The sequence below is a fragment of the Anomaloglossus baeobatrachus genome, chromosome 5 (genome assembly GCF_048569485.1).
Source record: "Anomaloglossus baeobatrachus isolate aAnoBae1 chromosome 5, aAnoBae1.hap1, whole genome shotgun sequence".
NCBI classification, from domain to species: Eukaryota; Metazoa; Chordata; class Amphibia; order Anura; family Aromobatidae; genus Anomaloglossus; species Anomaloglossus baeobatrachus.
Window position 1 is genome coordinate 257,379,348 of NC_134357.1, and position 18,162 is coordinate 257,397,509.

An 18,162-nucleotide genomic window follows, 5' to 3' on the forward strand; every position below is an offset into this window, starting at 1 on the left:
CATTGCGAACTGCTCCTTCGACTCATGGGGACTGTCCAGGCACTGGTGTGTAAATCTTTAACATTCAGATATGGGCAGGTGTTGACACTGAAACAATAATCTCATTAGAAGTCATTGATTGCGTTTAGAACTTCACCCTGAAGAACATTTTTGATATTCAGAGAAGGCCTAGTGGCCCTCAAGTGAATATCTAAAGTCACAGCAGGATGCTCATAAAGTGACAGAAAGAGGGGAGGTCTAGAGGACAGGCTGAGAGGACACACCAAGACCACAGTGTCCAGACAGGGGAAAGAAATACCAAGTGACAGTGTAAATGAAAGTGAGAGGATCATTCTAGGATTGGAGAGACCACAAGTTTGGAAAGGGCAAAGAAGAGCTGTACTGAAGTGGCAATGCACCATTCGCACTCACCAGGTAAGAAATATTGGATGTCGTCTTTATAGACAATATATATTTTTCAAAATGTGTATGGCCAATTTTTCCACTACGCTTTTTGGAATTATGAATCTTGCTAAATATGTATTATACCACTATATGTAGTCCAATAGTTTCTGTAGAGATGGTCTCCACGATGAAGCTTCAGGTATTCATGGACCTTACATTGGTTACCTACATGGCATATTATGTATAGTCCAAAATTATAACAAATTAAATATCTATGATATATTCATGGCTAATATAAGTCGTTGCCATCTTCATGATGAAGCTTCATTTAGTCATGGATGGTACATGGTTTCTTAAATATATGGTTTAAGACCATGTGTGTTCAATAATTCTGGGGAATGAAGTGTTGACTCTATATTCATGGCTTATCCCAGAGCTTGTTATCTTGATTATGTTTCATGTAGTGGACTGTCTTAAATATTGGCCATTGTATATATATTGGTCATTAGATATAACGTCTACTCTATAGTAATAGTTTATCCTACTTCTTATTGCCTTCATAATAAAGATATATGAGGTCATGGCCTTTATATTGGTTGTTACATACGCTTTGTGGTTCACTGGGGTATATAGTTAAAAATATAGTGAATTAAGTGTCTACTCTTTATTCATGGTTTGTGCTAGAACTTGTTGTTTCCATTAAGAAGTGTTATGTAGAAATTCACTTAACAACAGTTTTCATATATACAGTATACCAATATACCGCTTTGTGTATTCCAATTGTAGGGAGCAATATCGTGTTTTTCCAAAAATAAGACACTGTCTTATATTTTTTTTGTCCCCCCCAAAAAAGAACTAGGGCTTATTTTTGGAGGAGGTCTTATTCTTGGAGAAACACGGTTGGGGGGTAACTTTACCCCCCAAAAAAACAGACCCCCCCACTTCCCAGGAGACTCATACTCACCAGACCTGAATGTCTGCGTGGCTCCCAGGTCCTCCCTGTGATCTCCGGTCGGTGCTGCACGCCGTCCTCCACTGCTGCTAGCTGATATACTGACACACACAGTAGATCGCAGACACACACAGGAGATCACAGACACACACAGCAGATCACAGACACACACAGCAGATCGCAGGCACACACAGCAGATCGCAGGCACACACAGCAGATCGCAGGCACACAGCAGATCACAGATACACACAGCAGAATGCAGGCACACACAGCCGATCACAGATACACACAGCCGAACGCAGGCACACTCAGCCGATCGCAGACACACACAGCCGAACGCAGGCACACACAGCCGATCGCAGACACACACACACAGCCGAACGCAGGCACTCACAGCCGATCGTAGACACACACGGCTGATCACAGATACACACAGTCGATCACAGAAAAACACAGCCGATTACAAACACACACACAGCTTATCGCAGACACACACACAGCCAATCGCATGCGCACACATCACATCACATCCAGCGCTTCCAGCTGCAGGGAATGATGAGAGCAAGTCACGTGTCCCGCCGCAGGGAATGATGAGAGCAAGTCACATGCCCCGCCACAGGTCCTGTTCGTTGCGCTCCACCGGACTGCCTCTCAGGATTCTGCCGGTGAGAAGAGATCGGTGTCTCTGCATGTGGCGAGTATGTATGCGATCCGATGTTTGTGTGTGCGATCTGATTATGTGTGCGATCTGTTTGTGTGAGCGATCCGATGTTTGTGTGTGTGTTTGAGATCTGACTGTGTGTGTGTGAGATCTGATGTGTGCAGGTGTGCGATAGCTACAGGTCCTGCCGCTCAGCATCGGGTGAGTGATTGCGGGGTGCCGCTGTCTGTAATGAAGTGTCCTGCAGTATCTGTAACCTTTTTAGCTGCACGGACACTTCATTATTGATCCACGACTAGGGCTTATCGGGGGATGGCTTATATTTAAGCCTTGCTCCGAAAATGCTGAAAATCCCTGCTAGGGCTTATTTTTGGGGGAGGGCTTATTTTTGGAAAAACACGGTATATTCAATCTACATTTCTGCCTTATTCTAGAGCTAAAAAAACTAAAAAATGAGGAGCACAATAGGGTCTTATCTGGAGTACAAGTATGATGCAAGAAACAGGAAATGTTCTTACAACTACAGAAGCATCTAGATGGCTGCTGCAGACCCTTAGCATATGCAATATTAGATGAAAGGCAAGGGTTAAAAATGTGCAGCCTAGGGTAGAGATATGAGAACAAGATTCCTTCAATGTGATATATTAATACCAATGCGTTTCAAGGTAAACTAACTCCTTCCTAAGGGATAAATCACATCGTGTGAGGAAGGAGTTTACTGTAAAACGCGTTGGGATAATAAATCGCTTTGAAGGAATCTTGTTCTCATATCTCTACAATGGGCAGTGCAAGTTTAACCCTTTCCTTTCATCTCTTATTCTAGAGCTTGTCTAAATAGAGAATCTGAATGTCATCATGGATTCTACACTGGTTCTTATGTATGATATTTCACTATTTGTAGTAAATGCAGTTGAAATGAATCTCAGCCTCAGTTATGAAGCCTAATGTAGTCACTGATTAACCATTAGTTATTACATCTTGTACTTGACAATGTGAAGTCCAAAAATTATAATGGATGAAAAGCATGTTCTACATTCATGACTTATTCTAGAACTTGTCCTCTCTATAATGAAGCTCGTGATTGTCCTGGGATTGTTCTTTACAGAAAGATCTGAACTTACCATTATCAGGGAGAAAGTCTAAACACATTCCACCTATTTGCAGACAATGGCGCTTTATACTACTTTTCTAGTTTATACCCAACCTACATTTGAAAATCAATAAAAACAAATTGAATCAAAACAATGGTTCGTTATTACATTTCAACTGACGAATGATTAACCTTTAGACTAATATGGTAACATTGGTGCCAATTGGTTAGCTTATATCACCCTTATATCACCACCCAGGGAGATTCTGTTTTTCGTTTTCATTTTTTCCTCCCCTTCTTCCAAGAGCCATAACTGTTTTATTTTTCCGTCAATATACCATTATGAGGGGTTGTTTTTTTCAGGGCAAGTTCTTCTTTTGAACAACACCATTCATTCTGCCCCGTACCGGAAAACGGGCAAAAAATTCCAAGTGCGGTGAAATTGCAAAAGAACTGCAATTGCTAATTGTTTTTTTTTTCTTTATTGTATTCACTATATGGTAAAACTGACCTAGCAATATGATTCCCCAGTTTGGTACGAGTTCATAGCTTCAAAACATGTAAAGTTTTACTTATATCTAAGTGGTGAAATACAAAACAGAATTTTTTTTTTATGTTTTGAGCTGTTGTTTTTAATTATACCATTTTTGGATAGATGCAACGTTTTGATTGCCTGTTATTGCATTTTGAATTTTTCTCTCGCTACGCCCTTTACCAATCAGATTAATTGATTTTATACTATGATAGATATAAAAATAGCAACAAAAAGAGGACAATGTCCTCCAAAAATTATTACTTACAGCAAGTTGGGCTGCAGTGCGTACATCGCCCAGGCCAAAAGCTAATGCTTTACCAGGATGCAGCTAAACCCCCACTAATGTGGAAGCGTCACAGGTGCAGGAGAAGAAGATCACACACACACCTCCATGGAATGGAGGAGGGCGAATGCTAGATGATAAAACTGCACACTAGTGGCTTGCATAGAGCGCTGTTCACACATGCAGATGGCACAGTCACAAACCCGCAGCCTATTAGGTGACGCCCTTCTATTAGATCAGGCGGGCTGCCAAGCCGTACCCCACTGTGTATCATGCACGGACAGACACTCTAAAATGCAAGGCCCAACAGAAAGGGGCCTGGCTGTATCCTGTACAAAAAATATGAGGTTTTTGTTGGTATTTATGGCCATAAAACGTAAGCCTACAACCCGCGTCACGGGACCTCATGTCTGTAAGTCCCTACACTAAATATAAAAATAGCAACAAAAAGAGGACAATGTCCCTCAAAAATTAAGTATTACTCACAGCAAGTTGGGCTGCAGTGTGTACATCGCCCAGGACAAAAGCTAATGCTCTACCAGGATACAGCTAAACCCCCACTAATGTGGAAGCATCACAGGTGCAGGAGAAGCAGATCACACACACACCTTTTGATTGCCTGTTATTGCATTTTGAATTTTTCTCTCGCTACGCCCTTTACCAATCAGATTAATTGATTTTATACTATGATAGATCAGGCATTTCTGAACACGGCAATACCAAATATGCAAATTTCTTTAATTGTTTTATCTTTAATGGAGCAAAAGGAAGGTGATTTGAACTATTATTTGTTTTTATTTTTACAAATTTTTTTTAAACATTTTTTATTGATTTTACTAGTCCACCTGCGGATTTTATGACTGCACAGTCTGATCGCTTGTGTTAATCAGAGTGATGATTCAGCATCGCTATGATCAGCAGAAATGCTGCTCTCATGTGATTGCCGTCTCTGCTGGCATTCACAGGAAACAAGTACTGGTAGTGACAGGGGTCATCATCTGACCCCAAGCTACCATGGAAACTCATTGGCACCCCGTGAATGCATCACAGGGCCTCTGATGGTAGCAGGGAACAGCATGATCCCTGCTGGAGAAGATTAGATCCCGCTGTCAGAGTTTTGACTAATCTAAGGCTATGTGCGCACGCTGCTTTTTTTGTCGCATTTTTGTGTAGCGCCCCTGAAGCCATCAGGGAGCTACAAGGTACTGCATTCCCACCAGGATGCAGGGCCTACCTCCTAGGGACCCAGAAGACCAGTGCCGGTAACAGCCAAACACTCCAGATAATCCCTGTTTTTCCCCATAACCCCCTATAGAATGGTACCAGGCTAGGGTTGGACCAATGGATGACCGCCAAGAGGTGGAGCCGATCCAGTCCACTAGATGACCAGGTGGGAGAGGCAGACAGTGGACACAAGGACAGTGAAAGAGAGAGGATGGACCGTCAGGAGTGAACAGTGACCTGAGGGCTCAGGCGGTTAGTTGCTGGTGAAGTACGGTGGAGTACTCCCGGAACTACGCACCAACACAGAATCCTAGATGCAGGCAAACACTCCAGGAAGACCTGATAAAATCTGCACAGTGATGGGACCATCAAGGACCTCACTGATCTTGAAGTTTGGGACACAGTAGCAACGGGAGAACCGGGGACAGGACCAGAGACTCCAACCCCACAGGGTTCACGCTACCGTCATACGGACTGCTGTAAAAGACAACCAGGAGGGCACCCCCAGCCGCTCTAAGCCACGGGGACCCACCAACCAAAGACAGGTGCAGGGGAAAGAAGCCACCAGGTCAATAAACAGGCACTGGGACAAAGGGGACCTGCAGTTGAGACTAGCTGGCCTCGGGTGACCAGTATCAGCTTGCAGTGAGTATAATAACCAGTTACACTGAAACCCCTTGTGTGGCCTGCCTTCTTTCAACACCCATCTGCATCGCCTATCCTCTGGGCCCCGGCCCTGTTTGCAGAGGGCCTAACATCCAGGCTGCCACCAACACCAGCCCCAGTAGTGAGAACTGTGCAGTGGCGGCTCCATCCCTATAGCCGCAAACCGAGAGTGGTGTCACATGTGAACTTTATTCAAAATCCCCTGTAAATAATCCTCCCTTTTAAAAAGCACCCAGGGCACGGGACCGGGCAACGGCCACCAAAGTGACATTCCCCAGTTATACACCGCCCGGGACCGAGTACCCCATAACCCTGTACGACACATCTGCGTGTTTTTTGGGTGCAGTTTTGGTCTCAAAACTGCATTAATTTCCTTCCCTAGCAAAGTCTATGACATTTCATTTCTGCTGTCCGCACATTGCAGTTTTTTTTGGCTGCGTCTTTGTGGTGACCACAAAGATGCAGCATGTCAATTCTTTTGGCATTTTTCACTGCATTTTCTCCTTTGAATGCAATAGACAAAAGCTCAGCAAAAAACGCATCAAAACGCAGCAAAAAATGCACAAAAACGCATGCGTTTGTTTATGCGTTTTTCCTGTGGATGCGTTTTTGTGCGTTTTTTGGGGCCAAAAACGCTGCATCTTTGTGGTCAGAAAAAAAACGCAGTGTACGCACACATATAAGGGGTTAACCTAAGTGGTCCACACCTGTTAGCTGCACATGTCTGCTGATGTATCAAATGGACATACACAACCAATTAATTATAGGGCATGAAGGGGCTAGGTTTCTATTGTATAAGACTTAAGATGCACATACAGTATAATAGTAAAGAAATTTATTATGAGTAAAAACAAAGGGCCTAATTCATTAAGATAACCTGAGATCTGTAGGGACTGAGAGCCTGATTCCAGTGATGTGTTACTTACTGCGCTGTGTGTTGCTGTTATAATAAAATCACTGGCACTGAGGTCCTGCGCAGGCGTACTTTGATCTGCCCTGCTCAGGGCAGATCAAAGTATTCTAGTGCGCCTGTGCAGGACCTCAGTGCCGGTGAGTGTGTATGACATGGACGCATCATGCACACAGGCTTTAGAAAACGGAGGAGCAAGATGGCCGAGAGAGGAGGCACCGGTCCTGGAGAACAGCGCCACCCACCGGGCCAACCAGCACCACAGTGACTGGTTTAGGTGAGTATTATAAAGTGTTTTTTTATGTTCTCACAGCGGCCTGCGCTCTTATATACAGCATGTTAGAATGCTGTATATAAGAGCCCACTGGTGGTGGTGGCCGCAGCTTATAGGCCAAAAAACTGGTGACAGGTTCCCTTTAAAGAGGAAGCTTTGTATGTTGACCAGGTGGAGATGGAAAAAGAAAGTACACAGGGTGCTACATGCTTGCATATCCTGTCTGCTTGTCCTGGAAATGTTACCTTTAGGCATGTGGACACTGAGGTGTTCTGCAACCTCATGGCGGAGGCCATCTCGCAGTTCTTGGTCTCCAGCCGCCACTATATTTCCCTGTGTTCTGGCACTGCCTTACTCCAAAATATGTCCCATAACATAATCTGTGCCCTGACCAACGCAGTTAGGTTACAGCAGCAGTATACAGTACCTATAGAAGGACTATAAAATAATATACCCTACATCTAATTCAAAATTATCCCTCCTCCACCAACTCTCGCTACACTAATTGCAGTTAGAACAGTATTATTAGAAAATAGAATTGAATTAGCCATGAAAAGGACTTTTGGGTTAACATAACAGCAGCAAGGAATGTAAGAGAATAATCACTGCCTAGATGCCTCTAATACAGTATCCCTTCTCCAGTAGCTTGCTCTACACTTAATTCAGAACAGAGAGTTATTATAATAGAATAGAATAGATTACGTTGCAGCAGCAAGGTATGTAAGGCTAGAAACCCTGCCTACATTTCTCTAATACACTATTCTTTCACCAGAAGTGCTCCCTACACTAATTGCAACTAAGAGCAGTATTATTAGAGAATAGAAAAGATTTGATTTATCCCTGAAAAGGACTTTTGGGTAAACGTAACAGCAGCAAGGAATATAAGGCAATAATCACTGCCTACATGCCTCTAATACACTATCCCTCCTCCAGCAGCTCTGCCTATAACAATTGCAGCTAAGAGCAGTATTATTAGAGAATACACTGTGTGCTGAATTATTAGGCAAGTTGTATTTTAGAGGTTTTTTTTATTATTGATCAACAACTATGTTCTCAATCAACCCAAAAGACTCATAAATATCAAAGCTTAATATTTTTGGAAGGTGGAGTGTTTTTTTTTTAGATTTGGCTATCTTAGGAGGATATCTGTTTGTGCAGGTAATTATTACTGTGCAGAATTATTAGGCAACTTAATAAAAACCAAATATATTTCCATCTCACTTGTTTATTTTCACCAGTTAAACCAATATAACTGCACAAAATTTAGAAATAAACATTTCTGACATGTAAAAACAAAACCCCAAAAAATTAGTGATCAGTATAGCAACCTTTCTTTATGATGAAACTCAACAGCCTACCATCCATAGATTCTGTCAGTTGCTTCATCTGTTTACGATCAACGTACGTGCAGCAGCCACCACAGCCTCCCAGACACTGCTCTGAGAGGTGTTCTGTTTTCCCTCCCTGTAGATCTTACATTTTATGAGGGACCACAGGTTCTCTGGGGTTCAGATCAGGTGAACAAGGATCCATGTCATTATTTTTTCATCTTTTAGACCTTTACTGGCCAGCCACGCTGTGGAGTAGTTGGATGCATGTGATGGAGCATTGTACTGCATGAAAATCATGTTTTTCTTGAACGATACCGACTTCTTCCTGTACTACTGCTTGAAGAAGTTGTCTTCTAGAAACTGGCAGTAGGTCTGGGAGATGAGCTTTACTCCATCCCCAACCTGAAAAGGTCTCACAAGTTCATCTTTGATGATACCAGCCCATACCAGTATCCCACCTCCACCTTGCTGTCGGAGTGGAGCTCTCTGCCCTTTACTGATCCAGCCTCTGGCCCATCCATCTGGCTTGATTGTTCGGTGATCACGCTTCAAAGGTTTGGCAGTTTCAAGACTGCTGCATCCCTCTGCAAGACATCTCACAATTTTGGACTTTTCAGAGCCCGTCAAATCTCTCTTCTGACCCATTTTGCCAAAGGAAAGGAAGTTGCCTAATAATTAATCACACCTTATATAGAGTTTTGATGTCATTACACCACACCCCTCCTCATTACAGAGATGCACATCACCTGATTTACTTAATTGGTAGTTGGCTCTCAAGCCTATACAGCTTGGAGTAGGACAACATGCACAATTAAGTATCATTTGATCAAAATACTCATTTGCCTAATAATTCTGCACACAATGTAGAATAGATTTTTTATGTAGCAGGTGCAAGGTTTGTAAGGCTATAATCCCTTCCTAGATGCTTATAATACACTATTCCTTCTCCAGCAGCTAGCCCTACACTAAATAAAGCTAAAAGCGATATTATGGTATTAAAGAATGATAGATTTTTTTAGGTTACATCAGCAAGGACTGTAAGGCTAGAATTGCTCTTATACACTATCCCTTCTCCAGCAGAACTTCTCTCTACACTATTTCCGGGTACAGTGTGACGAGCATGGTGTTTTATATGGACCCAAAACGCAATACACCAGGCCAATCACAGTAATGTCAGTAGCTAACATGGCTATGTCACTACTGTGATTGGCAGGCAATCCCAGCATGTTTAGTGGCTGAAAAACAGTCGCAAAACATGCAGGGTGGGGACTCAAGCGGGATGTCTGAGTACCAGGATACTCAATCGAGTGCTGAGCACACTCTCTCATCACTAAGCATTAGCTGTCTAACTAATCCTCTGTAAATTTTGAAATATTGAATAGTCAGGCACTCGCTGCTTAATACCATGCTTAATATCATTGACAGCATCAAAAGAGTGGGGTCTTCATTTGTCTCCCACTTTTATCCCTGGCATAACTGTAAATATTTTCCCCTAAATAGTACATTTTTTACCATTTCACTATTTTGCAGAATTAATATATACTTAAAATTAACTTAGTGACCCATACAAGTCAGTAACCAGAAATAATAAAAAAAGGCTCTCAGAATAAAACAAAAACTGCTGCATCCTGAAATGGGTTGTCCCACAAACAAAGTTAATTTTAAAGTTGATTTTAATCAATAGATCCTGTAATAATAATAATAATAATAATAATAATAATAATAATAATAATAATAATTTCCACAGTTGGATGTGTTTAAAAAACGTTTTCCTGTGCCAAGATAATCTTATATATGAGGCCCTGCTATGTACTGTGTAATGGCTGTGTCTGACCGTACAGGGACATGGTCTGATCATACCACATCTGGGCAGGGGGGACGCAAAAAAGAGTATACAGATAGGATCACAACTGGTTCTTTTTGTGAGGTAAAGGTAAAATATTTCCCTTCCTGGTTTTTAAAAATATTTTACCTCAAATAAATAATTATTTGTGATCCTGTGCTGTAATGTCGGTATACTTTTTGACTTCCTACCCTGCCCAGATGTGGTATGATCAGACCGTGTCCCTGTACGGTCATACATGGCCATTACACAGTACATAGCAGGGACACATACAGTATATAAGATTTTCTGAGAACAGGAATATTTTTTTTAAACAAGTTGAATTGTGGAAATTATTAATATTCCAAGACCTATTGATTAAAATGAACTTTGTTCATGGGAAAACCTTTTTTAAAATGGCTGGCATCAGTATATGGTGGTGACAGGACCTATCATTCACTATGATAAATCTACCTAAAGAATGTATGTCTGGAATACCAATAGTGTGAACATGGTGCAAGACTCAAAAACATAACTATACAATAGGATAAAGAGTTGCACACAAGTCACAATGTATATGGGAATGATGAAAACCAAAACTGCTATGGGTGAGGTTACATATAGGCTAGGGACCCCAAAAATAGAGATTACCTTGGCGTTGGTTTTGAGCTCTTTTGCATTGATCAATACAATGGCTAAACAGCTCATATTCCTATTATTCATAGCAGTTATGCATATTCCATTTTCATGTTTTTCACTTTTTCAGATAGTTCATTGTATTTTTCAGTCTAGTATTCCCATAGCAGTTCTGCTTTTCATCATTCCCCTATACATTGTGACTAGTGTGCAACTCTTTATCCTATTGTATGATAAATCTACGGCATGGCTCACATAATCTTTGCAGAAAGCAATTTTATTGCTAAGTGATTAGTAGACACTAAATTCCCTAAATAAGACTGGTTTCACATAAAATGCCATATTTTGTGCCTTTATAAGACCAAATATTCTAGTCAGCAGCAGGTTTAATGACCGGATCTAATGACACCATAGATCCTTATGGTGCTGTAGGTCAAGATTGGGATTTGTGTCCATAAAATGGGAACACTAAATTACCTTATTGTGCTCATGGAACAATTGCCTAATGGTTCCCCAATGAAATAACAATAACAATGGGTGTTATCTGTTGAGTGACCTTCAATTTTATTCACGCTAAGCTTCTTTCAGATGCACACAACGTTCCTTCGGCTTGTTTTGGAACCCCTGACATTGGTCCTTGGACCTCAAGCATTCCTGATGTTCCTCGACTCCCACAGACCGACGTCTCTGGAAAGAACCCTGCATTACGTGGTATTATGGTCAGCTTGGAGACTGCTGCACTCTGGGAAACATTTAACAGCCTTGGAACAGAGATGATTGTGACTAAAGCAGGAAGGTGAGAAAAGTATTTTGCTATTTCAATTAGAAAGCAAGATCTAGGCTAGTGTACCGCCCTGCAGGCTCGGCTGCAACCGCCGAGCCGCTCGGATCCGTGCTCGTACTGCGGGTGGTGGCTCGAGCCTCTCACGGACCCGGGGGTCACGTCCCTCTGCAAGGGAGTTGGCGTTACACGCGGAGATTTGGGTGGTGAGTTCCACGACCGGGGTCGCGGTGGTTTGGTTTTGGATGTTAGTTTGTGACGCCACCCACGGGTTGTGGTGATTGTAGACACCACCGCTGCGGTGAAGGTATGGGGGGCTCCCGGGAGCGGTGTAAGGGCGCAGCTAGGTGTTGACCCCTTTGTGGGTAGGGGGTGTTGGGCCCGGGGCCCGGTAGACGAGGGGTGCAGGGTGAAGTGTTGTGGTGCAGTGCGGTGCGGTGTCTGATGGCACTGGTGTACTCACTCTGACACAAGACACTGGAGTCTCTGGTAAACCAAACGGAGTGATGAACGGGGCCCGCAGCCGGCTGCAGCTTCTCCCAGAATAGGTTGGTGGTTTCCGCCTTTCTCCTGCACCTCTGTATGTAAATGTTTGACTCCTATGCCTAGACACTGGTAGTCTGCTCCCCCACTTGTATATGCCGTAGGAGCCCGTTTGCCCGCAGACGCTGGCCCTTTGGGTCTCTATGCCTTGGCGGTGGCTTTACCCTGTATGGTTGGGCTAATGTCTTCTAAAGGGATTTGTATGGGATAGGTCCTTAAGTCCAGTCCGCAATCAGTTGATTCGACTCGGTCCTGTCGGTTCAGGGCTTTGTACTGGGTCTGAGTACCCTGCCTGGTGCTCCGGTATCCAGTTGGTTCCCCGGTTCAGTTCCGGCAGGCCACTACCCTGTCCTGGTCCCTTACGGTTCCACCGGTCGTATTCCCGGTCTCCTGCAGGCGGCCACCACCATCTGCCTCCTTGCTAATGGCGGCTGGGCTCCGACCCAGCCACCAGGTAGTCTCTTATCAGGGCATGGACACAGAACTGCCGGTGACCTTGACTGCTCTCGACTTGCACTTGAACTAGTGTGTTTGTTTTCCCGCCTCCAGGCCTGTGAACTCCTCGGTGGGCGGAGCTGACCGCCTGGCTTCGCCCCCCTGGTGTGGACATCAAACCTGGAGGGTGGTGACAAGGTTTTTAGGTTGGCTAATGTTACCTAACTGGGAGGGGGGTGTGGTGTTGTGGTGTACCTGGGACGACCCGACTAGTCCGGGACGTGACACTAGATGTTACGTTATCTGAGGCAAACATCCATTTCACTGGCAACAGTTCTGTTCTTAATAACCTGACAGGAGCAGAGTGGCTTTTGGACTTACAAGCATTCGCCATACACCGTTTATAATTATAACTAATATAGAATCATTAAAAATATTTAATATATTTATATCTTATGCTTATTTTGCTTTCCTATTAATTTTTTCTACAATGTTATATCTTCCTTACCTAGGAGAATGTTTCCACTTTTCCAAGTTCGTATTTGGGGAATGGATCCCACTGCAGAATATTCTCTTCTTCTTGATTTCTTACCAGTTGGTGACAAGCGATACAGGTATATTAAAAGAATGAAAAAAGCCATGATTTAAGAAGATATATGGCTAATTTGTAGTACAGTAAGTTGGTATGGTTATACATTGATTCCATTCTGATACAGCTTAGGAAAGGGCATACTGGGCCATTTGGACATCATAAAGGGATCTACTACTTTGGGGCTCTCCACCTGAAGGAGCTAGTCTATTCAACACTATATGGAAGATAATGATGAGCAGACTCGCAGATAACTGGGACCGGCGTGTCTCGGTGATCCGGTTTTTAAAATTCAGTTCCAGGCCAGATTCCGGTCCCCATATAAGTCTATAGGGACCAGAATCCGGTGATTAAAAATGATGGTGGAAGGGATAGGGGGATAGGAGCAAGCATGCTGTACTTACCGAGGCTCCGAGACGGCTGTACACTGCTTTCGGGCCGTGCATTCACTTCCTAGACCACACATTATGTTCATTGCATGTGCACTGCTTTCCCCGCCCACTGGGGCCTGAGATTGGTTGCAGTCAGATGCACCCCCACACTGAGTGTCAGCATGTCAGCTGACAGATCCTAATCACAGGCACTGTTTTGTCTATCATGATATATAAATAAAAAAAATTGGCATAGGGTCTCCCCATATTATGAAACCCAGCACAGATAAAGCATATGGCTACAGGCTGCAGCCCCCAGTCGTGCGCTTATCATAGCGGTGTATAAAACTAAGAGGAACCACATGTGGCTTTTTTTTTTTAATTATTTAAATAAATAATTTAAAAAAACAACGTCAAATACCCCCAATTTTGATACCGAGCCAAAATTTAATCTCCAAATTTGCCTGCCATTACTAATCTAGGGCTTTGTGGTGCTGTGGGCTGCTATTAATCCCTTATTACCCCGATTGCCACTGCACCAGGGCAATCTGGAAGAGCCAGGTAAAGCGCTGGGCTTGCATCTAATGGATGCGACAATCCTAGGTGTCTGTAGGCTGCTATTTTTAGGCTTGGGTGGCCCAATAAGCATGGGCCTCTCCAGTCTGAGAATACCAGCTCTGTTATGGTTAGGAGACCGCAAAAAATCTTATAAAAATCCCATAAAAAATGGTAGAAGATAATGCACAAGAGTAGTTGGAAACTTAGCTGGCTGCAATCCATTAACTCACAAACACAACTAGAAGTAGCAGTGGAGCGTTCCTAACAAACCTAGACGCTTCGTCACTGCCGGAGAACTAACTAACCTCAAATGAGGAATCCTGACTTGCCTCAGAGCAGCCCCAAAGGAAAGTCAAAAGCCTCCAACACATAACAACAGTGATGTAAGAAAAAACAACACACAGATGGAAGATATTAAATTAAACAAAGTGAGGCCCTGCTAGCTAGATACAAAAGTATAGGATAGGTTGCAGCCAGTAAAAATACCTACACCTGATAATAAAAAATTCACTTAAGATCACACGATCTTCCTCCCACTATATCAGAAACTCTTGTGCTTATATATTTAAATAAAAAATGCAAATATAATAGAAAAGATCTTTACTACACACGCTCTCCAGAAACGATCCCCCTATGCGTAAATAAATTTCACGTCTGAAAATTCTACAAAATCGGTGAGTGCCTCCGTTTTTCTTCATTTCTTAGTATACAAAAATACAAACTCCAGATCTGACAGGGAACAAACTCCCTTTCTTGCTAGGAATATCTTGTCCTCCAAAATAATGCAGGAAGAACACTTATTCCTATGCAAGAAACAAAAGGCGATATTCTCAAACACTGATTTAGGAAAAGACTTAGATTAAGCAGAAACGCCCTTCAGTGCAAATTCAGCCCTTAACCAAGTCCAGACTAAGAGAAAAATCCCTCACAAGGAAAAAGCCACTGAGATTGCACAGTTCCCATGAACTGCAAACAAAAGGACAGCCATATACATGAGAACTAATTAAATCTCAGGAAGAAAAAACAAAAATACTTATCAGGCATAGCTGCAGACTCAGGATGACATGGAAACAAAACCGATGAAAGGAAACGAAAAAAATCATTCCTGGAGAGAAAAAAGCAAAAACAAAACACACAGGGAAAGACAAAAGGCCTATTCACATGGAGCAGAAACAATTATCACCAGCAGAGGTTAGACAGAGACTGCCCTCCTATATCCCCCCAGGCTGGACTCCATAGGCTTACTGAAACAGTAATCATCTCCCACACCTGTCTGAGCAACAGATGCAGAATCAGATTCACTACCAGCACTAGCCACCAGAGGGAGCCCAGAAACACTCCCGGGAACAGCACCATCTCTGATGATATTCACAACACAGCCAACAGCTGTCGCGCTTTATCATGGCAGGGGATCAAAATTGGGGGATGGGGGAACCGGCACTTTTTTAAAATTATTTAATTTTATTTTCTTAAAAAAGTCGCATGTGGTTCCTCTTATTTTGATACACAGCCAAGATAAGCGCACGGCTGGGGGCTGCAGCCTGTAGTGGTATGCTTTATCAGTGCTGGGTATCTTAATATGGGAGGACTTTACACCAAATATTTTATTTATTTATTTTCATACCACGATACTGACCTGCAGACAATGCTTGTGATTGGTTGCAGTCAGATGCTGTCACACAGGCTGGGGGGTGCGTCTGACTGCAACCAATTACAGACTTTGGGACGACTGGTGAGTGGGAAAAGCAGTGCATACGAATGAGCAATAATTAGCGGCCCAGGAAGTGAAGGAGAGGCCATAGGAGCAGTGTACAACAGGGCCATAATCTCAGGCCCTGGTCCGGCACCCATGTACCTTTGAAACCGCGTAGATCTGGACTTTTACAGTCCGGTTCGCGCCTATCACAACTGGGTAGTTTGTTCCACCTTAGTTTTCTCATTTTGCTGTCCATTGTACTTTACCATGCACAGACGACATCAGACACTGGTATATATCCTTAGTATACAGTCAATCCCATGTATTTTTAACACCTGTGGTGTAGCGCCTGTGGCTTTGACTGATCTTATACACAACTATAGGACCTCTTAGTTATGTTGCTATATAGGTCTATTGTTTATCTTTGCAGGCATTCTTCATATCTATTCACTATATTCATAAGTGTCTTTTACACACCGATGTACCAACTTTCAATGTCATCTCATAGTATCCTCTTATTAAGTTAGGTGTAAGCCGAATGAAGGGCAAATCTATTTGAAGTCATCATAAGCCTTTTCTTTGCCTTTTTTAAATATTTTTAACGATTGTCATCTTTGGATTGTTGTGTTCTTTACATTTTGTAAAATAAAGTTTATATGTTCATTTTATATTGGCGATCCCAGTAGTGTGGCATATTCTTTCTTTACTTTCAATTTAGCATCTGTGATTGGTTGCAAACTGCTATACACGTTCCCCATCATCTGTGTCAGCATATGTGATTGGTTGCAGTCATTTTGCTGTATGGTAGTGTAGTGTAAAAAGAAATAAACAAATAATTTTACAAAATGGCATGGGCTCCTGCCATATTTTTGATAATCAACTCAGGCTTAATAGATGGCTATAGGCTTCACCCCCAGGGCTCTACTTTACCATGGCTGGTCATTAAAAATAGAGCACTTCAACACCATTTGTTTTTAAATTGCTTAAATAAATAATAAATAAAAAACAGCATGGGTCTCCCCCCATTTTTGATAACCAGCCTTGGTAAAGCCGACTGCTGTGGGTTGATATTATCAGGGTAGGAAAAACCATGGTTATTGGCCCCACCCAGTCTAAAAATAGTAGCCCACAGCCGCCCCAGAACTGGCTCATCACATTAGATGGGCTAATTCTGTCATTTTACTTGGCTCTTGCCAAGTGCCCTGGTGCTGTGGAAATCGGGGTAATGTATGGAGTTGATGACAAATGTGAATAATTTATCAAAAGTCACAGCTGTCATCAAGCCCTAGGTTTGTAATAGTGAGGTGTCTATAAGATCATTACTAACCCTGTAAATCAAAAGAAATAAACACAAACACCGAAAAATCCTTTATTTGAAATAAAATATACACACACCCTCTTTCATCCCTTTATTGACCCCAAAAATACTCCTACTGTCCGACGTAATCAACATTGACATTTACACTAGGGTCTTCCCCGCTGCCATCAGTGAATTCCGTTGAACCCGCTACCAGATTTCAGGACTGTCGGATGGCGGGACATGGCTGCACAGCAGTCCTGCAATCTGGCAGTGAGTTCAACTGAGTTCACTGAAGGCAGTGGGGGGAGCCCCCAAGGTTAACATCTGTAACCTGACAGCCAGATTACTGGACTGCTGTGTCCCGCAATCCATGGGTCCGTCAATCCGGCAGTGGGTTCACCAGCTGTCACACTTGGTACCCTGGGAGCCTGGCTGTGACCTCTGGTGAACTCAGTGACATCACCGCTTCTCACAGCTTGGCCCCTGCTGCCTCAGTGTGTCCTGGAGGCTGTAGCGATCGGTCGTGTTTCCCATTACTGCTTCCTCTGGATGTAGCAGAGCCAGGATCGTAATGGGATGTCGTTGTGGTTTATGTCAAACCTACAGAGGTGTTATGGGGGTTAATGTGTGAAAGTGGGTGTGCATATTTTATTTCAAATAAAGGATTTTTCTGTGTTTGTGTTTATTTCTTTTGATCCAGACCCAGACGGCCGGTGATTGGTAAGAACCCGAAACATTACAGCTTAGGTTCGGTCATCCCTATTTTTATTAAACTTTTTTAACATATATATGGTATATATTTTTTTTTTTCTATTTACAAGACTTTTTGCCTTTAGGTTTTTCACCATAGGCATATACCTGTAGCATACTGTATAACCATTCTTAGGCTTAGTTAATGTGCCCAGTAGTCATCCATTAAATCGGATCCTGTAGAGATCCATTGGAACAAAAGTTGTGCATACACAACTTTTTTGTCCATTGTTAACCCTGTCACCCCCGGGCGATTTTCCGTTTTTGTTTTTTTCACTCACCTTCTTCCAAGAGTCGTAACTTTTTTATTTTTCAGTCAATCTTGCCATATGAGGGCTTATTTTTTGCAGGACAAGTTCTACTTCTAAATG

General features: G+C 42.8%; 1 protein-coding gene across 1 annotated transcript in view; it reads left to right on the plus strand.

Annotated features, from left to right (window-relative positions):
- Nucleotides 1–253: 253 nt before the first annotated feature.
- The window catches only part of LOC142309937 (T-box transcription factor TBX10-like), a 136,880-nt gene continuing 118,971 nt past the window's right edge, over nt 254–18,162 (plus strand). Inside the window, exons 1-3 of the mRNA XM_075347405.1 lie at nt 254–414; nt 11,357–11,564; nt 13,040–13,141. Of these exons, the coding sequence (XP_075203520.1) occupies nt 393–414; nt 11,357–11,564; nt 13,040–13,141 (332 nt within the window). The 5' untranslated portion in view covers nt 254–392. The remainder of the gene's footprint in view (nt 415–11,356; nt 11,565–13,039; nt 13,142–18,162) is intronic.